At 43.6% G+C, this 21,875-nt stretch overlaps 1 protein-coding gene across 1 annotated transcript in view; it reads right to left on the bottom strand.

Moving 5' to 3' along the window:
* EFR3A (EFR3 homolog A) overlaps positions 1-21,875 on the bottom strand; it is a 284,658-nt gene that overhangs the window by 60,812 nt on the left and 201,971 nt on the right. Inside the window, exons 16-18 of the mRNA XM_082258096.1 lie at positions 15,706-15,867; positions 8,619-8,750; positions 4,622-4,689 (exon numbers count right to left, since the gene is read on the bottom strand). Coding sequence (XP_082114222.1) covers positions 4,622-4,689; positions 8,619-8,750; positions 15,706-15,867 — 362 coding nt within the window. The remainder of the gene's footprint in view (positions 1-4,621; positions 4,690-8,618; positions 8,751-15,705; positions 15,868-21,875) is intronic.

The following is a 21,875-nucleotide window of genomic DNA, read 5'->3' as shown; positions in this document are numbered from 1 at the left end:
TTGCTTTAGGTACTCCGTTTTGTTACAAGCAGTGTCAGAAGAATTACAACTTCACAGAGGGGTGGGTGCTGAGTCCATCAATGAACATCAGAGAAATTTTTTTTTCGGTAAGTCAAAAATCCCATTTTCTCTTTTGTTCATTGACAGAAAGAGTTCCCTGATCTTCTTAACCATTGGGACGTCCCAAAGCAGTGTTAAACAAGAGGGGTGGGAACAGCGAAAAAGAAACTCCCAAGGCTAACTATAGCCAACCAGGTAAACAGGAGCTCAAGCAAAACAACTGGAGATCACCTGAAAAAAACAATACACGCTCAAAGAGGATCAGGTCCTCTAAACAGCAGCCGGCAAAAACCTTGCAGCCAAAAGGAAGCATCCGCAGATGCCAACACATCCACTTTATAGAACTTTGTGAAAGTGTGCACAGACGACCAGGTGGCTGTCTTGCAAACCTGCGTCACTGACGCCAGATGACGAAAGGCCCAGGAGGCACAGAGTGCCCAAGAAGAATGCGCCTCGATAGGGAAAAGAGGAACCTGACCCTTGATGGAATAGACCTGAACCACCGTCTATCTGAACCATCTGGAAATGGTCTCAGAGGAAGAAGGCAACTCTTTCCGAGGCCCATCCGTGAGCACAAATAGTAAGTTTGACTTCATAAAAGACTCCGTAGCTGCCAAGTACACCCTAACTGCCTGGACCACATCCATAATATGCAAAGCAATTTCCATGGGATGATTTGGCCTGGGACACAGGGAAGGCAACACAATGTCTTCATTTAAATGAAAATCAGAGGCAACCAACCAACCAAACAGGCAATCTCCTTGAAAGGGAATATCAGTCAGGCCTTTTTAGAAGTCTGGTCCGCAGACCAGCATATGAGCCAAAAGACATGCCAAAGGACCACAAAGATCCGAGCCACTAGGGGAGCCGCATTCAAAGAGGCATCACAGATAAACTGCAGCCCCTGGACCAGCTGGTCTGCCAGCTCCGCAAAGGCAGGAGGGGCACTACTCTGCCTCCAGGTCATGGCGCAAAAGCTTAGCCCATTCGGTCAGAGATTGCGACGCCAGGGCAATGGTGAATATCAGCCTCAGTGCCGAACCAGCCAGGGTGTACATACTGAGGGCCACAGTCTCCGCTTTCCTGTCAGCCGGGTCCTTAAACGCTGGGGACTCTTCAACCGGAATCATGGTTGCCTTGTTTAATCTGGAAACAAGAGGGTCCACCACCGGTGGAACAGTTCACTTCTTAAGAAGGGACTCTAGCAACTCACTTAGGGGCCCCAAGGGGATGCTTTGGTCATCCCCACTCTTCAGCCTCAGTTGTGTACTCCAACTTTAAGTCTCAAGCACAGATACAATCAGTGCGTCCACCAGCACCTTTTCGTACGCGGTTGTAGGAATGGAGGAATCCTCCTCCTTTCCATCTGAGGATTCAGGGTGCGTGGTCGCAGACCCTGGAGGGTGACCCATGTCCGAGGCGGCCAAATCAGATTCAGGATCTGATGAGACAGATGAGGCAGGGAAAGGCGGGTGGAACAGGGGGGGGGGGGGGGAGACACACACTTTATGCCAGCCTGTCACCCAAAAGCCACCTCCACCCAGGACACAAAGGACTCTAGGACCGCCATCAGCGTATCGATGGATGGATGGGACCTGGAGGGCCCCGCAGCCCCAGAGAGGGTATACGATGGGGAGAAGTGCTCCAAAGATTTCATGAGTCACCAGGAGGACCCCACAAAAAAAAGTAAAACACTGCTGCTAAGGTACACCCCCACTGCTCTGGCAGCACCACCCTGTTGTCAGTCACAGAGCACCAATCGATACTCAGCAGAGAGGGAGAGGACCCCACCAGACTCACCACCCCGCAGAAACCAGGCACTGCAGCCACCAGGAGAAACTGCACTGCACGAGTGGCGATCAGGATACAAAAAGGATCCAGGAGTCAGCACCAGGGGATGAGGAGGGGCTCCCACCGCCAAAAACGCCACCCAGAAGGCTCCACAGACATGGCCGCCACTGTTTTTTATGGCAAACCACCACACAATGGCAGGTGGACTACACAAACATGGCCACTGTGCATTGCAGCACAAGGCTACAACAAAATGGCGGCTCCCAGGGACCCAGGAGGGATCCCTAGGCCTCAAGGACAGGCCCAGGAGCCCCCCCCACCAGCATAGCTGCCCCCACCCCATGAGGTGGACCAGACCACCCACTCAGCCTCAGCATAAGTGGGGAGGGGTAGGATAGGGGGACAGATGAAGGGAGGTGGCTGACGGGAAGGGGGTCTGACCATCCCATGGAGGGGCCCACGTCCACCCCAAAATCCTCCAGGGGGAGAGGGGGGACAGCTACTCACCATACTAGGAACCAGACGGGCAGCGCTCCAGACAGAACCCCTCGCCATCTAAATGGGGGGGGGGCTGTCAACCAGGAGGAACGATGCGACTCAGGCCAAGACCAGTCGTATGCAACCTCGCTAGGCGTTTAACTCTCAGGCCAGCCACCGTCCAGTGGGGCTATGTCGCGGCCAACTTATGGCGCAGCTGAGGTCTGCGCACGCTTGCTGGCCAGACTGGGGTGACCACTGGATCTAGATTATTCAGCCCGTCGCCCAGTCCGGCAGTTGATTGTAGATTTCACAGGAAAAAAACAGGAGAAAAAAAGAATCTATCTAAAAAGAAAACAAATTGCCAGGACCAGAGATACCAGCAAGGTACTAGGTCCTTACTCCTGACTACACAGGAAAAAACTGGAGTACCTATAGCAGGGAGAGGGAGCATACCCCCAGGGGCTGCCCATAGGCATAGCCAGACTTTTTTTCTGCCTAATGTCCTACTCCTGTAGGGGGCAGTATAACCCAATGGTTAAGAAGATCAGGAACTGTGTCTGCCAATGAACGAAAGAGAAAAATAATATATGCATAATATGGGGATATTCCATGTAAATACAGTTAAAAATGGAAGCATGATTGTCAAAATAACATATAGCCATATAACAGTACGCCTGTAATCACATTAATCCTAAAAAAACACCACCTAGATTTTATAGTACGCATATACAAGTTTGTCTCCAGATTCTTGAAATCTATTCTGGTGCTATCCAGAGCTTGGAGGGTCAAACTCTTCACCCCCGTCCCCCCCCCCCCCATTTGCCTTGCTACTGGCCGGGAAATTTATTTGGTCTAATGGATGAAATTGGGTTGTTCCTGCTGAATCCTCTGAATTTCGACCCATGTATGGCCAGCTTTACTGACCAACGGTACCTGAAAATGCCAGGGCAGGTATCAATATCCTAAAGCACTAGCTGGTGTTCATACAGCTTCCCCTGACTTAAAGGTTCCTAGAGTGTTCTGGATAAAGGCGGGTGAATTTAGGCACCTTTATGTGCTTTCTTTAACCCCTTGGAGCCTAAGCCTTTTTCTGACATATGTTACTTACAAGTTAAGATCAGTATTTTTTTGCTAGAAAATTACTTAGAATCCCCCAATTATATATATACATACATATATATATATATATATATATATATATATATATATATATATTTTTTTTTAGCAGAGACCCTAGAGAATAAAATGGCGATCATTGCAATATTTTATGTCACACAGTATTTGCGCAGCTGTCTTTCACATGCAATTTTTTGGAAAGGGATACATTTTCATGAATTAAAAACTAAACAAAACAGTAAAGTTAGCCCAATTTTTTTTATAGAATGTGAAAGATGACGTTACGCTGAGTAAATAGATACCCAACATGTCATACTTTAAAATTGCACACGCTCGTGGAAAGGCGACAAACTATGGTACTTAAAAATCTCCATAGGGGACGCTTGAAAAAATTTTAACAATTACCTGTTTAAAGTTACAGAGGAGGTCTTGTGCTAGAATTTTTCTCTCGCTCTAATGATCATGGGCATACCTCACATGTGTGGTTTGAACGTGGTTTACATATGCGGGCACGACTTGCGTATGCGTTCGATTCTGCACGTGAACACGGAGGGACAGGGTTCTTTTTGTTTTCTTAATTATTTTATTTTAAAACTGTTCCTTTAAAAAAAAATTTTTTTTTTTTGATCACTTTTAATGCTGTCACACACCTTGTAACAGTGATTGACAGTGACAGGTATTCTTTATGGAGTGATCTGGGCTCTATCAGAACCCAAAACCCTCCTCTGCACTTAAAACGCCAAATTTGGCTGTTTTGAATGCTCTCATTTTTTTTTTTTTTTTTTAATCTGGCGCCTTTAGGGGTCCAGTACCCGCAGTACATCGGAGACCGGATCAAAGCCAAATCCTGCTTTTTTTCGGGTCTTTGGCCAGCCAGCGCACAGTCGGCTGGTCGCTCGGGTCTCCTGGTGGGACGTGGACGACAACCAACAACCGAGTGGCTGCTCAGCCGCATCGATCATTACAAGAAAGCCGACCGTCTGCTCTAAAGAACGGTACCAGGGTGATGCCTCTAGCTGCAGGTATCACCCAGGTACAACCCCCTGAAGCCAAGGCCGCATGTTTGCGTTCCATCAATGTTAAGGTGTTAAAGTCCATCTAGTAGTTTACTAGGATTTAGGTCATTACAGGTACAGCTTAAACATCAAACTTTTCTTTAAAATATTTAGATTACCTGCATTTATCTCTAAAAATGACTTCTGGCAAGAAATAAGGCGCATCCATTTGTCTGGTCTCTATAACCTAAATAGGAAATAAACAAGGAAACAATTTATAGCCTGCAATCAATTACAAATGTACCTACTAAATACATTTGCTAATAAGATTTTTCTTTTGTTGTCCACTGAGGAATGCACAAAGTCTTTAACCTTCCAGCTATTCTGCCACCTACAGGAGGATTGGACACCAGCAAAAGACATAGGCCGACCAAGGACAACCTTTCCTACTACCCACATGTCCTACGTGTATTTAGTTCTACTGCTTTAGGATTAACCTATTTTGCTAGCACTTTTTTTATTATTCTTTTCTTCAACCTTTGCTTTTTTTCCTCTACACCATTGCTGAAGGTTTCCTCTTCAACATGCAGCTACCTGGTGTGGTCGTTCTCAGTGTGGCATTTGGAGTGCTACATGCAGATCCTGGTAGACTGGATGGTGACGGAGTAGCCTGAAGTGATCTTCGGGCACTGGTATTCGAATGGGGTGCTTTTCACACTTCTGGCAAAGGCTAGCTGCAGAATTTTTTCCAGGTCCAGAATCACCAGCACTGCCTCAGCATTTGCCCTGTCTCCGAAGACCCACTCAGAATAGGTTGGTTGGGCCAAGCATCGGGAGCTACATCATTTTCCTGGGTCACCGGGAGCCATTATTTCCCGTACCTGCTAATTTTGCCATGGAAGAGGTTAATTCTGCGGGACTTAGCACTGACATCCACTACGAGGAGTGCTGTGCAAATGCTTTCAACCCATACAGTGGCGGAGAGGAATCTCTCCACTTCGGTTCCTTCTTGCAAAAAGCTACGTGGAGTTCTGATCTTAGAACTGTTTCTGCTGTCCATCTTCTACAAACTGCTTTAGAGCTGCTTGCCTTGTGCTGACATCTGCTGCCCAGGGGCATGCGCTCCTGTTGCTTCTACCAATCCCGTTTCTAGTCTCAAATTATTTAGAACTCCTAAGAAAGCAAAGACTTATTCAAAAAAGATTAGTTCCCACTGTGGATCAAGCCATGTTTCTCTTTAAACAAGTGCTTACTATACCAGTGGAAGATGCACCTGTCTAGGACCCCAATGATAAGTGGTTGGAAGACATTTTTAGAGCTCTTTACTCACATCAAATCTTGGCTGTGAGTTTCCTTTGTCAAACCATATCTGACTGGTCTAAAGCCCTTAAAAGAGATCTAACCACTGTTACTAGTGATCTCGTATTAGCAAGAACACACATCTTTCCCAGCAGAAGAGACCTAAGGAGCAGACTGCTAAAGTAAAGAAATGTCCCTTTTGCTTCTTTACCTTCACTTCAACGTTGCTTGGCTCCCAATCAACCCACAAAGTTTGGCATTTAACAACTTCCCACTTTTTAGAGTAGGGGGACATTTGATGTCTTTAGTGAAAGCTTGAACAGCTTGCATTGTGGATGCCTGGGTGCAGGAGGTGGTGTCCCTGGACTGCAAACTCAAGCTTTGCTCTCTGTCCTCATGGCTTTTCCACTTCCAGCCTTTCTTGGTTTGCACACAGACTAACATATATAAAATCCTGCATAATAACAATAATATTGATCAAGTTCTTTTGGTTTTTCTGAAAAAGGTGCCACAGCAATAGTTCCTGTGACATGGTTCCAAGAGATTTTTTTTCCAACCTGTTCACGATTCCCAGATTAAAAGGATGTCAAGGCTCTGAATGTTTACATCTAAACATGCAGAATAGACTTCCCCAGATCTGTTATCATCTGCACTACCACTTTGTGGCTCTGCTCTTCAGTTTCTGCATCTAGGGTATTCAACAAGGTGCTGGATCCAATGTTAGCCCTGTTGCCTTCTTGTGGCATCACCACTGTGGGATAGACAACCTCATGTTGAGGGAACATTGGGTGAGAGCTGTGTTGGACAACATATCTCTAACTGTTCATAGGTTACAGAGGATCAGGTGGATCCTGAACCTTTAGAAATTGCCACTGAAAAAGACTTATCCCTTATCCAGCTGTTGGGATCCTTCAAGGTATTCCCTCTGGTTCAATTTTACTCCAGACATCTGCAAAGCAACATTCTGTTGTCATTGGACAAGTCAGTCCAGTCCCTAAACAGGCCAACTTAAATGATGCCAAATACCAGGCTACCCCTAGCTTGGTGGCCCTGATGTAGGGTAAGTCCTCTCTTCCTGCCTTTTGGAAGATTCTCATGGTGCAAACAAGAATATTGGGATAGAGAGGAGTCTTGGGGCACCTTGTCAGTGCAGGGGACTTGGTCATCAGAAACATCTGGTCTCTCGATAAACATCCTGGATCTTTGGGTTATCTGGCTGTGTCTTCAGTGTTAGACTATCCAGTTTGAAGGTCATCTGATCCGGATTTAGTTGGACGATTCCACGGCGGTAGCAAACATCAACCATAAAGGAGAAATCAGTAGTCCAATTGCAACAAAAAAGGTAGAGCCTAAAAAGATTAAAGGCTTGGAAAACAAACAAAACAGGATTCTTGTACTCACCATAAAATCCTTTTTAATGAGTCCATTGAGGACTGTGTTTCTGATCATGCTCCCTGTACTGTTTTTGAAAAAACAAAAAAAACGAGGCATGCTGCTGGTAGAAGGGGTTATCCTGGGCTGGTATACAGATGTTTTAGTTTACCAGTGTCCAATCCTCTCATAGGAGGTAAAATACACCAGCCTAAATTGGCCTAAAACATTTCTAAGGTAACAGTAGGGCAGTGCAACAGTAAGTACAGACTGCTGCAGATAGGCTGCTTCTTATACACAGGGAGTAGCAGTCCTTGCTGCAGCTAAATGCAAGGTGAGAGGGGTTTGGACTGGCGCTAGGGAGTATTTTAACCACTTAAGCCCCGGAAGATTTTACTCCCATTCCGACCAGGGTTTTTTTTTGCGATTCGGCACTGCGTGACTTTAACGGACAATTGCGTGGTCGTGTGACACTGTACCTAAACAAATTTGACGTCCTTTTTTTCCCACAAACAGATCTTTCTTTTGGTGGTATTTGATCACCTGTGCGATTTTTTACTTTTTGCGTTATAAACAAAAAAAGAGAGTAAATTTTGCAAAAATAACAATATTTTTCAAAAATTTTTATATGAAATTCCCCCCCAAAAAATGTAAAAAAAATCAAAATTTTTTAACATTTTAGGCCAATTTGCTTTATGCTACATATGTTTGGTAAAAAAAAAAAAAAAAAAAAAAAAAAAAAATCGCAAAAAGCGTATCTTGATTGGTTTGCGCAAAAGGTATTGCGTTTACCAACTAAGGGAAAGATTTCTGTAATTTGTGGTGTTTTTTTTTTTTAACGCGTAATGGCGGCGATCTGCGATTTTTTTTGCGGTACTGCGACATTGTGCCGGACAGATCGGACCCTTGACTGACATTTTTGGGGTTACCAGTGACATTACCACAGTAATCAGTGCTATATATATGCACTGTTACTGCAAAATGACACTGGCAGGGAAGGGTTAACTTTATTGGGAAAGGAGGGGTTAAGTGTGTCCCTAGGGGGCGTGCTTCTAACTGTGATTGGACATGGCTACTGGTGTAGGAACAGTGATCAACGGTCCTACATAGTAGAACCGTATGATCACTATTCCTACACAGGGCAGAATGACAGGCGGCTTGTTTACATTAGCCTTTCTCCCTTCACGGTGGACGATCGCGAGTGACCGGCGGACATCGGGTCCGCCAGTCACACGCACGGACTTCCCCGCGAACGAGCCGGGGCGGGCGCTCGCCCGCTATTGGCTCACATGCAAGTGACAGGCGAGTGACGTACCCATACGTCACTTTGCCTGGCCGGGGCTGACCGCCGCAGTATATGTACTTGCGGCGGTCGGCAACCGGTTAACTACCAGAAAGACATTAACATTTCAGCTTTCTAACATGCATTTATTGTATGTAGCCATTTGTTTTTAAAACTTCAATTTAGCTTTAAAGAAAATAAAAGTAGAGTAGTACAGTACTTACCTTACTGACATGCTGGCAAAAAGCAGGAACTGCAATCATCTGGCTGAGGAAGTTGAGATAGGCAGCAACCAGTGCCATGATGCTACATCGGTTGAACATCTGTAGGTTGTCCTCATTAGTGATTGCCATGTCCTACAGCAGGAGGAACCACACCGATTATCCATAATAATAAACAAGAATTCAGGAAGTAAAATTAAGTTTAAGTTTTCCCTTAGTTTTAAGTCTATTCTACAGATTGTATGTTCAAAGTAACAATATATTAGGTTTAATAGGTTAGTTGGGAAGATTTAAACAATGTCAAAGCACTTACATTAAGAAATTTGATAGCAACATAAAATAAACTGAAAGCTAAAATACTGCAGCTGGACATCATTAAAGAAGGTGCCGTGTTTCCACCTTAAAAAGGTTTTCATCAATAGTGCTTCAGAATGGCTTTTTGGGGCCTGCAAGTCAGTCCTAAATAAGAACCGGGAATCCCCCTCAAGCAGCGAGGAAACAAGAGGATCTACACATGTACAGTGATGTTATATACTATTCCCTTCCTTCTCTCGATGCTTCCGCCACCTTTGATGCTCAGATCATTATGGAGGCGAGATCACGTACTACTTTCACACATGTGTGGAATTTATCTGTCAAACTGATATGAGCATCAAAGAGGGAGAAAACACAGAGAGCATGGGGAAGCACAATACAATAAACACGTATGGGAATAGTATATACGATTACAGTGCACGCACGGGTCACAGTATTGTGTCTTTGCCTAAAGGAAACCGGTATTAACACGTGTTGCGTAGTTCTGAGACATGAATGGCCATTCCCTGGCATCGCACACAATAACCTCCCCCCCAGATAAAAACCCATCTCTCTCCGGATGCGATATCCACTCTCGCTCCCTGCTTAAACACATCCCCACCTTGCCGCCTCTCCCTCTTTCCGCTTTTGACACCTTCCCTGGTTGCCACTATTCACCTCACATTCCTTACTTGGCTGACTCACCTTCATAGCCACTTCATACCCCACCAATACACATTCCACCATGGATGCCCCACTTGTGACTCCTATCTTTCTCCGATTGTCTAAGGCAGCACATAGATGATTGGATTATTTTCTCCTTCCACCATGATGGAGGTGTTGGTGGCACATTGTATGGGGAGCTCTCCCGGCTGCCAGAACACGATTACTGCTTGCGGTTATAGCCACTGGCAGTAATCACATGCCAAAAATCCGACGGGCTGGTTGTACTCAAGTTGACCGATGGATAAACCACCAAATTTCGATCCACGTATGTCCAGCTTAACTCTTACCTTCCATGTGCACTGACACACAACCCCCCAAAGTCCCATCACCCCCTGCAGAGAGAAACTAGATGCTGCCCAACCTTATGTTATGTTACTTTCTAAATGTTCGTACACTGCTGTGCTATCATCTAGTCCCACTTCCAAAACTTCATAATCCTCCTCCTCTCCTGTATACAGTGTCCACTGTCATACCCTCTGTACTCCTCTCCCAAACAAACTGCCTGCTGTTATACCCTCTGTACTCCTCTCCTGTACATACTGCCTGCTGTTATATCCCCTGCACTCCTCTCCTGTACACACTGCCTGCTGTTATATCCCCTGCACTCCTCTCCTGTACATATTGCCTGCGGTTATACCCCCTGCACTCCTCTCCTGTACATACTGCCTGCTGTTATATCCCCCTGCACTCCTCTCCTGTACATACTGCCTGCTGTTCTACTCCCCTGCACTCCTCTCCTGTACACACTACCTGCTGTTCTACCCCCTACACTCCTCTCCTGTACATACTGCCTACTGTTCTATCCCCCTGCACTCCTCTCCTGTACATACTGCCTACTGTTATATCCCCCTGCACTCCTCTCCTGTACATACTGCCTACTGTTATACCCCCCTGCACTCCTCTCCTGTACATACTGCCTGCTGTTCTACTCCCCTGCACTCCTCTCCTGTACACACTACCTGCTGTTCTACCCCCTACACTCCTCTCCTGTACATACTGCCTACTGTTATATCCCCCTGCACTCCTCTCCTGTACATACTGCCTACTGTTATACCCCCCTGCACTCCTCTCCTGTACATACTGCCTGCTGTTATACCCCCTGCACTCCTCTCATGTACATATTGCCTGCGGTTATACCCCCTGCACTCCTCTCCTGTACATACTGCCTACTGTTATACCCCCTGCACTCCTAGTTACTCGTTACTTTTAAAAAAATTACCACTGCCAGAACAGTAGATGGCAGGTTGCATAAAGCTCAAAAAAATGTGTATAATGTTATTTGTAAATCAGCGCATACGAAAATAAAGGCTGTGTATAATAAAAGCTGCTATACCAAATCTTTCCAATAAAAAGAAAATATGAAACAAACAAATAAATGGTGCTACAGCGCTTAAAGTGCATCAAGAAACTACTAACAAACACAGGTTAATCATTTGAATAAATCATTTGAAATAATAAAAACAATATGATGTTCAAACTTTTGACTTATTTCTTTAATAACTACATAACACAGTACTTGTACTTCTACTTTCAGTACTTGAGTAGAAATTTTTTTTCAAAACTACTGGTACTTTTTACTTTTAGTACTTAAGTAGCAAATTTTTTGAAAAAACTACTTGCAATACTTAAGTATAAAAAATGTTGAATACTTTAGTACTTCTACTTAAGTAACTTTTTCTGCGAGCACTTCCACTTCTACTCAAGTAATTTTTTGATCGAGCACTTGTACTTTTACTCAAGTAGAAATTTCGAGTACTTTATACAAGTCTGGTTATACCCCCTGCACTCCTCTCCTATACATACTGCCTACTGTTATACCCCCTACACTCCTCTCCTGTACATACTGCCTACTGTTATACCCCCTGCACTCCTCTCCTGTACACACTGCCTGCTGTTATACCCCATGCACTCCTCTCCTGTACATACTGCCTGCTGTTATACCCCCTGCACTCCTCTCCTGTACATACTGCCTACTGTTATACCCCCTGCACTCCTCTCCTGTACATACTGCCTGCTGTTATACTCCCTGCACTCCTCTCCTGTACATACTGCCTGCTGTTATACCCCCCGCACTCCTCTCTTGTACATACTGCCTGCTGTTATACCCCCTGAACTCCTCTCCTGTACATACTGCCTACTGTTATACCCCCTGAACTCCTCTCCTGTACATACTGCCTGCTGTTATACCCCCTGCACTCTCTCCTGCACATACTGCCTGCTGTTATACCCCCCTGCACTCCTCTCCTGTACATACTGCCTGCTGTTATACCCCCTGCACTCCTCTCCTGTACATACTGCCTGCTGTTATACCCCCTGCACTCCTTTCTTGTACATACTGCCTGCTGTTATACCCCATGCACTCCTCTCCTGTACATACTGCCTGCTGTTATACCCCCTGATCTCCTCTCCTGCACATACCGCCTGCTGTTATACCCCCTGTACTCCTCTCCTGTACATACTGCCTGCTGTTATACCCCCTGCACTCCTCTCCTGCACATACTGCCTGCTGTTATACCCCCTGCACTCCTCTCCTGTACATACTGCCTGCTGTTATACCCCCTGCACATAATGCCCTGGAAACACACATTGTTCATACATGATCCATCACTGTCACTAGCCTGTCCAGAGCAGCGATGTACAGCTGACACCGGAGGAAGTACATGAAGACATGAGCAGCACCAACAGCACCACTAAGATCCAAAAAAAAAAAAAGAGAAGGAAACCCTACTTAATGGTAAATAAACTATGGGGATTGTTTTTGATGCACTGCATAATTATTTATAATTCAGGAAACAAAGTTTCATCCAGTCAGAATTTAGATCTACTTTAAAGTGATTGTAAAGTCTCATGTTTTTTTTTTATTTCTAAACAACAACCACGTTATACTTACCTCCTCTGAGCAGTTGGTTTTGCACAGAGCAGCCCAGATCCTCCTCTTCTCTGGTCTCTCTCCCCCCTGTTAAGTGCCCCCACAGCAAGCAGTTGTGTCCATTTATACGCAGAGCTACCGGCCGAGGGTCTCGTGGATATCGCTGGATGGAGATGGGGCTCAGGTAAGTATTAGGGGTGTTGGGGGCGGGTGCTGCACACAGAAGGCTTTTTATCTTAAAGCGGAGTTCCGGGCACAGAAAAAAAATTTCAGTGAACATACCCCCGGGACAGTCAGGGCTAGTACATTCCACAATGGATAGCCTCTGATCTGTCCCGGTTCGCACTTACCTGCAAGAAGAAATACTCACTTATAAAATTTCTTCCACAGCGTTGCCATCTCTCTTGTGGGCAGCTGAAGCCGGCGCGATCCTCTTCCGCGTCTTCTTCCGCGTCCTCTTCTCCCAGAATGCGCCTGCACCGGCCCCTCTCGTCACTTCCGGTCCGGCGCCGCATTCCTCCACAGCTTCTGGGCATGCCCAGAAGCTGTTTAGCAGGGAATGCGGCGTCGCCCCGGAAGTGACGTCGGGGCCGGTGCCGTCGCATTGATTCCTGGGAGCGATGACGTTCAGCTCCCAGGAATCATTGCAAGCCAGGAAGTGACGGCGGAGCCGCGGCGCAGAGGGAGGAAGTGAAGAATAGGTGAGTATCTTCGATCTACAATTACAAGGTGAGTACAAAAAAAAAAAAAAAAAAACTAACTATCCAATTCTGTTTCAGGTAAAGGAGAACAAGCGGACGGGCACAAAAAAAAAAAAAAAGATCGATTTTGTGCCCGGAACTCCACTTTAATGCATAGAATTCTTTAGGATAAAAAAAAAAAAGCCTTTACAACTCCTTTAAATGTGTTTTATTCCCCGACATTTTAAGAAGCTTTTAGTGTACTCATTACACCAGAGTTAATTATTATATAATTAAAAAGCCATTTGTTCTCTATGGTGCTGTATACACTTCTTATCTTTCATGTTAGGTCTTGTACCATATTTTTTATTTTTTTTTAGAATGTACCGTCTTGCTTTGAAAATCAGTTTTCTGCTCGAGCAAGCAAGATAAAAAAAAATAAAAATTGCGATCATAAAGCACAAGTGCTGTCACCATGTTTAAGTAAAAGATGCATCCAATAAATGGCTGTGCGTATGAGCCTTAAACTATATTCTGAATCAGAGGGGAGTACATGAGAGGCCTCAAAAAGAATCCCACAATTTAATAAGGGTAAAAAGGTTGCATCAGAGATCAGAGTTCTTGAAAGAAGTACAGAAGCGGCATGCTCTTATATTTTTTCTTAAGAAGCGATGTACATCTCCTCACCACTAGCGAAACTGAAAGCATGGCTGGTGTAGGAGGGGTTATGTCCCTAGGGATTGCCTACTTTTTTTTGTGCCTAGTGTTTAATTCTTCTGTAGGTGACAGCATAACTTCTAGTTCCAGAATTAGGATCCTGTGTACCTCAATGGATGCTAGAGAAAACAGGTACACAATAGGGGGTTACCAGATCACAAACAAACAACAAATTCCCAGCTCACTTACCAGCCAGCCCGCAACAGACTGGGTCAATGTGAGTTTGTTGCAGGCTAGCTGGTAAGTGAACTGGGAATTTTTGTTTGTTATTTCTGGACATGCATCGCCCTTCCATGTGCTACTTGCTGCTAAGGCCAGTTTTAGGTTGGGGTAGCTTCGATTTGTTTGTACCAGATCACAAAAAACTGATGATACAAGGAAGAAGTGTATATTAGTGGAGTACAAAAGAAATCTGTCTGAAACGCAAACTCTGCGAAAATAGGCTGCACAGCATAATATATACTCTATATTGTCAAAAGTATTGGGACACCTGCCTTTACATGCACATGAACTTAAAGAGGTTGTAAACCTCTGAATTTTTATTTTTTGGAAAAAAAAAAAAAACACCTGAAAGACTAGCTCATTATGAAACACTTACCTTAAAATGAAGCCCCGAAGTACCGACCGCCTACCTCTCTCATGGGTGACATGTTCTGTCGCCCTTCTTCCGGGTTTGCGGCATCCGGCCATCTGATTGGCTGGAGCCGCGATTACGTCACTCCCGCGAATGCGCGCGGGAGCCGACGGTCACGGCACAGGGCTCTGAAGGAACGGCCCCAGCGGCCGTTCCTTCAGAGCGCATGCATTTAAGGTAAAATATCTCCTAAACGGTACATGTTTAGGAGATATTTACAGTACCTATAGGTAAGCCTTATCATAGGCTTACCTATAGGTAAAAGTGTCAGAGGAGGGTTTACTTCCTCTTTAAATGGAATCGCAGGCTTAGTCTGTAGAGTTCAATATTGAGTTGGCCCACCCTTTGCAGCTCTAACAACTTCAACTCTTCTGGGAAGGCTGTCCACAAGGTTTAGTAGTGTGTCTATGGGAATGTTTGACCATTCCTTCAGAAGCACCTTTGTGAGGTCAGGCACTGATGTTGGAGAGAAGACCTGGTTCCCAGTCTCCGCTCTAATTTATCCCAAAGGTGTTCTATCAGGTTGAGGTCAGGACTCTGTGCTGTGCAGGCCAGTCAAGTTCCTCCATCCCGAACTCGCTCATCCATGTCTTTATGGACCTTGCTTTGTGCACTGGTCCAAATCATTTGGTGGAGGGGGGGGATTATGGTGTGGGGTTGTTTTTCGAAGGTTGGGCTTGGCCCCCTAGTTATCCTGCACAGGGTCCTGACCTCAACCTGATAGAACACCTTTGGGATGAATTCAAGCGGAGACTGCAAGCCAGGCCTTGCTGGTCAAACATTCCCATAGACACACTCCTAAACCTTGTGGACAGCCTTCCCAGAAGAGTTGAAGCTGTTATAGCTGCAAAGGGTGGGACAACTGAATATCGAACCCTACGGACTATGTGCGCGTAAAGGCAGGTGTCCCAATACTTTTGACAATATAGTGTATTTCAAAGCCTTTTTTTCTAATTCTTTATTTGCACGTAGAGAAGAGCATGGGGCTTATAAATATTACGAGGATGAACAATACTTCACGGAAAGTTACACATTAGCAGAACGTTACAAAAAAAACATTGGCACAACTACTTCTAGTTCACCTAACTCACTGCATTGCATTTTCAACATGGTGGAACTAAGTTCTTCTTCAAATTCAGCTTTCCCCGAGAAGAATCTTTTAAAACCAACCTGTAGTGCAATAGCCACCCGGATCAGATCGATGACAACTTCTTCATTGGCCAGTTCGATGGTGATCAGCGCCAAGGCTGTATACAGAAGCTCAAAGTTCTTGTGTACATTGTCGTCCTCCTTACAGCCGAGATATATGTGACGGTAGAGCTGCTGGCCGTGCTAAACATAAAAACAGACAACTACAAAATTAGGAGCTCATGATTGTACTGGCCAACATCCCTAAATTACCAATATATAGCAAATAGGATCTCCCATTGAACAGGAGTTTAATGGCTCAGGGCAGGGCTTGACAATTTGGCTTTGAATCTCGGAGCAAGATAAAAACGTTAGGAGCCAGTTTTTGTTTTTGTTTTTTAAACTAACAAATGTAATGTGTGGAACATGTAATATGTTCCCGAAAGTGAACATCTCCTTTAACCCTTTCAGAGACGTTTTTTGCACACATTTAAAAAAAATCCTTCGCAATCAATGTTTTCAGGCTTAGGCGCCCCGTTGTTTGAGTTTATGTTTGCACATGCATATATGTGTGGGGGGGGGGGGGGGGCAATCCCTTTTCTTTTGTTTTTTGTTTTTGGGGGGGGGGGGAGGGGGAATTTTTTGCTTGGGTGTAACTTTATTTTTTTTTTTTTACAATTAAAAAAAAAAAATCTTGACCCAACTTTTTTTTTTTTTTTTTTTACCACTTTACCACCGGAGGATTTTGCTGTCTTACGTCTGGGCCACTTTTTGCGATTCGGCGCTGTGCGACTTTAACTGACAATTGCGCGGTCGTGCGACGCCATACCCAAACGAAATTTACGTCCTTTTTTTCCCACAAACAGAGCTTTCTTTTGGTGGTATTTGATCACCTGTGCACTTTTTGTGCTATAAACAAAAAAAGAGTGTTTATTTTGAAAAAATAACAATATTTTTAACATTTTTTTATATGAAATTCCCCCAAAAAAATGTAAAAATCAAATTTTTTTTAAATTTTTGGCCAATTTGTTTTCTGCTACCTATGTTTGGTAAAAAAAAAATCACGATAAGCGTATTTTGATTGGTTTGCGCAAAAGTTATTGCGTTTACTAACTACGGGAAAGATTTCTGTCATTTTTCATTTTTGGTGGGGTTTTATTTAACGCGTAATGGCGGTGATCTGCGATTTTTTTTGTGGGACTACGACATTGCGGTGGACAGATCGGACCCTTGACTGACATTTTTGACACTTTTGGGGGTACCAGTGACATTACTGCAGTAATCCGTGATATACATATGCACTGTTACTGTAAAAATGACACTGGCAGTGAAGGGGTTAATTTTATTGGAGAGGGAGGGGTTAATGTATGCCTGGTGCTTACTGACGTGTGGGGGGGGAGGTGACTGAGTGACAGGACAGATCGGATGTTCAGCTATGCTGAACACTCCGATCTGTCAGTCCCTGTCACTTAGGAGATCCGCCCGCTCTGTTTACACAAGCGGGCGGATCTCCTCACTCGATTCCCCAACGATCGGGGCAGAGCAGCAGCAATCGCCGCCGCTCCTCCCCTGGCCCGACTCCCGCTGTGAATGAAAACAGCGGGAGCGCGCCTCCGGCGGCGCGCGAGCGCCGCCTACAGGGGGAGGAGTCCAGCGACGTAGGTCTACATCGCTGGACGGGAACGAGCCACTTTGCCGCAGTACGCTCCATGTGAGCGGTCGGCAAGTGGTTAAATGATCGTGATGAAGGGGCTGGTATGGATTGTGTGGGGGACGACGACACCCACACTGTTTTTTATTACTTAAATTTTATTGCCAGAAATTCTTTGGTTACATTCAGCTGTCAGCAGGGAACACGTTGACAGTTGATGAGTCATCGTTTGTGAATTAACACATACTGGTATACAGAGGAGATAAAAATGCTATCCTCTATAGAACTGTCCAGCATTTATGTTCACAACCAAACAGCAGTATTTAAAAATGAACTATTGGACCAAAAGGTAAGGTTTTATTTCTTTCTTTAAATGCTACTGGAAGTGTTTTACGTATTTATTTTGTTTTTGCTTTAAAGTGTAATTAAACCCACATCATTAAAAATGATCAATAGTGTATTACATGCTGTTCATACTCACCTAGTCACTATGGGATTTGTTTTCTGTATTCTGCAAAAAACCTGGTTGATCCTGCTGCTCTCCCCCTTCTGTCCATGTCCCCAACTCAGCTAGGGAATTTGCAGAGCAGTGTTGGCAACTCTGCACATGCTCAGATTTCAGTGAGTTTCTATGCTGAACATTTCCTCCCCATCACATCTGAGCAGCTCATTTGACTACAGAGTCACACATGGGTGTATACACAGTGGTAAATGACAGCCCACTCCTTCCATGTTCTCTAAAAAGCTTTACACAATGGGGGCGGATATTACATCTTGATTGATGGAGGCTTCACCTACCAGTTATTCTAAGACACAGGCTGGAGGGACATGACACAGCCTGTGACTGCAGAACGTCACCCACACCCTGTTACTACCAAAAATAATAGATTGCATTTTAAACATATATTTGTATAAAAATTTAAAACAGTTTATTGATAATATTTAGGTTTACTCTATATTCCAAAGGCTGTTTTTTTTATTTTAAACATGTGACCAGAAGCAGATAACTAGAATCTCCTCCTGCCACTGTTTCCCTGCAGACAGGCTGGGGAAGAGCTGGGTCATGCGACAGCTGAATATTAGTAAAAAGGGTCATTAGATTTTTATTTTCTATGGAAATAATTACAGTACCATCATTCACATACAGAAAGAGAACATGTAAAACAAACAGCGTGTTTAGTATGACTTTAATGTAATTATTTATTTGCAGTCATCAGTTCAGGGTTTGTGGAAATCACATTTCTTGTGCTTATTTAGAGTTTTTATAAACTATATATATAAAAAAAAAAAAAAAAAAACACACATTAAATATTTACAAGGAAGATTATAAGAACTGGTCTTAAAATTCAATAGTGGGAAAGGGCAATTGTATGCAGTGTAATAGAAAACCAGACTTTGATCAATTTGCAGCGTAAATAGGCATTTTTATGAGAAAAGAATTTTAGGGAATAAATATGAGATACAGAGAGAAGAAAGCAATAATGGGTTATAAAAGGCATGAATAAATAAAATTGGTGATGTGCTTTCATATTCCTTTACTAATGGGTAGATTGATAGCCCTATATATTGTTTTTTTTTCATTTATAGAAAAGAGACTGCCAATTACCAACCTTCCCAATCTGAAGTTTGTCAGAAAGACTAGTGTGCCTGAGTATTGGGGGGGATGGCTCCAGAGAAATGCTCAATGTCACCCAATAGGTCTAACATTTCTACAGTTTTATTAAATAGGAACTAAATTTACACTATAAAAAATAAAATAAAAAAAAACAGCTGGAGATATAAAACAGAAGAGAATCTTTTCCCAACAATTAAAAAAAAAAATTGTTGACATTTTTTAATTATTTGTAAACTGCTCACGACCAATTGATTTAAGGTCATATATTTAACATAGAAAATGTGCTGAATGAAACAGTGATAAATTATATGTAACCACATATAAAAAATATTAAATGAGAACAAAGTTCACATTAAATATTCAGTTCAGTTCAAATCTGGCAACTTCCTATGTATATGTCTTATGACGAAACGCGCCAGTAACGTCAGAATTGCCATCTAATCTGTATTCCCTGCAATGTCTCTATTGGATGCTTGTAAGTGTATCTCTGTTTCTTTTAAATAAATTTAAAGTGGTTTTACACTATGTCGGTATTGTCTGGCTTATCCCTTTATGTACAACCGTGAGGGACTTCTCGGCATCCAAATATGAGACGCTCTGACCACCTTTTGGATACATCGGGTGATCCAGCTACCTTTGGGGATTTTCCATTGTAACCAGCCTGTATGACCCATTTGCTATAGGGTAAACTGGGTCCATACCCTCCGGTGAGCGCATTCACTGTTCTCCCTTGGTGTGGGGATTTTGTTCACAGTCTACCGTCACCTATGAACTTTGATATTTTGCTTTCTTCTCTTGGGACTCACTTCTGTGAACTTGGTTTCTCATTTAATGAAAAAGAGGGGGGGGTGGCTATTTAAATAGGGGTAACAAAAAGCACCTTCATCCCAATTGAAATTGAAATAAGTTCCCTCATATATATTGACCATGGGCAGTGAAGCAGAAGGACCCGTCAGTTGAGGGTGAGGGACGCTAACTCACCCAACTGGCTGCGGAACGAAAGGCAAACACTGCACACAGTGCACAGACGTCAAAAATATTTCATATTTTTGACGTCTGTGCAGTGTTTGCCTGTCGTTCCCGCAGCCAGTTGGGTGAGTTAGCGTCCCTCACCCTCAACTGACGGGTCCTTCTGCTTCACTGCCCATGGTCAATATATATGAGGGAACATTTTTCAATCTTTGTTCTCATTTAATATTTTTTATATGTGGTTACCTATAATTTATCACGGTTTCATTTAGCGCTGCACTTATTTTCTATTTGGGATTTACACAACATGTCAGTTGATGTGCTAGCAGCTTACTAGGTATTTGAGTTAGCGCAGTTGGATTATTTTATTTTTCACATATATTTAACATAGAAGATGCTCTAAAACTGAAGTTGTGCAGTTGACGCCAGGTGACTTCAGGAGAGAGAGGATTCAGTCGGTGGAGGAGTACATATTGCACAGGGAAAGCCTTCAAGCCCTGATGACCTAAATGATGTGTACTCAGAATGACATTAATTTGTCAAAGCTTCAGAGTAACAGATGTAAGACTCTTCCTGTGGCTTTCAGCTCTCTGGCCAATTTCACATTGAGCTGACTTAAAAGGACACCCTAATAACATTTGGACTTCAACGAGCGTAAAATATGCTTTTCTATATTACAGTCAAGAAGATCAGTTGACTGGCTTTTCATGACTAGAGGTCATTAAAGCCTAGATGATCAGGTCAAATTTGGCAGTGTCAGTGTGCATTGGGTAACTTGAATAGAACTCGCATACCTAAAAAGTTTATTATATATATATATATATGTATATATATATATATATATATATATATATATATATATATATATAGATAGTATAGTATTTTTTTTAAGTACATTCAGGGACTTTTTTTATTTGGTAAGCCATATTATTAAAATCATGCTTTTTAACCACTTAAGCCCCGGAAGATTTTGCCCCCTTCCTGACCAGGGCCTATTTTGCGATTCAGCACTTCGTGACTTTAACGGTCAATTGCGCGATCGTGCAAAGCTGTACCTAAACGAATTTGACGTCCTTTTTTTCCCACAAACAGAGCTTTCTTTTGGTGGTATTTGATCACCTGTGCGATTTTTTGATCATGCGCTATAAACAAAAAAAGAGTGCCAATTTTGCAAAAATAACAATATTTTTCACATTTTTTTTTTATATGAAATTCCCCAAAAAATGTAAAAAATCGGATTTTTGTAAGATCTTACCGTAAAATCCTTTTCTCTTAGCTCATTGACAGACGTAGTCTTCTTGATTCACAAGAACTGGGTTATGTTGTCTCCGCAGGAGTAGGACTAGGCAGAAAGAAAAAACGTTCTGGCTCCACCCTAGGGGCAGTCCCAGAGGGTATATCCTCTTCCTGTCTGCTACAGAGAATCAGTTCTGTCACAAAGCAGCAACAGAGAATTTAACCCAACCCAACTCAATGATAGAGGGGCGGGTACTACGTCTGTCAATGAGCTAAGAGAAAAGGATTTTACGGTAAGATCTTACAAAAATCCGATTTTCTCTGTCGCTCATTGACAGACGTAGTCTTCTTGATTCACAAGAACTGGGACATCCAGAAGCAGTGCCACAAATGAGGGGTGGGATTGACAGAAATCAAAATCCAATCTAGAAGGCCCAACCGGAGCCAACCAGAAGTATCAAAGGACTCATCGAGTAAACAGATGAGACCTACCCCACAAATCCTCGAGGTAGACCAACAGTCTCCTCAAACAGTGGCCTGCAGGAACCTTGCGGCCAGAAGAGGCATCTGACGATGCCATCACATAAACCTTATACAATATTGTAAAGGTATGAACCGACGACTAAACAGTCGTCTTGAAAACCTGAACCACTGACGCCTGATGGCGGAAGGTCCAGGAAACTCTAAGCGCCCGAGTAGAATGCGCCTTAACAGGGAACGGGGGATCCCGACCCTTAGATA

The sequence above is a fragment of the Pelophylax lessonae genome (assembly GCF_965119305.1).
Source record: "Pelophylax lessonae genome assembly, chromosome: 5".
Taxonomy (NCBI): domain Eukaryota; kingdom Metazoa; phylum Chordata; class Amphibia; order Anura; family Ranidae; genus Pelophylax; species Pelophylax lessonae.
The sequence above is the reverse complement of the archived record's forward strand: the minus strand, read 5'-3'. Positions and strand labels throughout refer to the sequence as shown.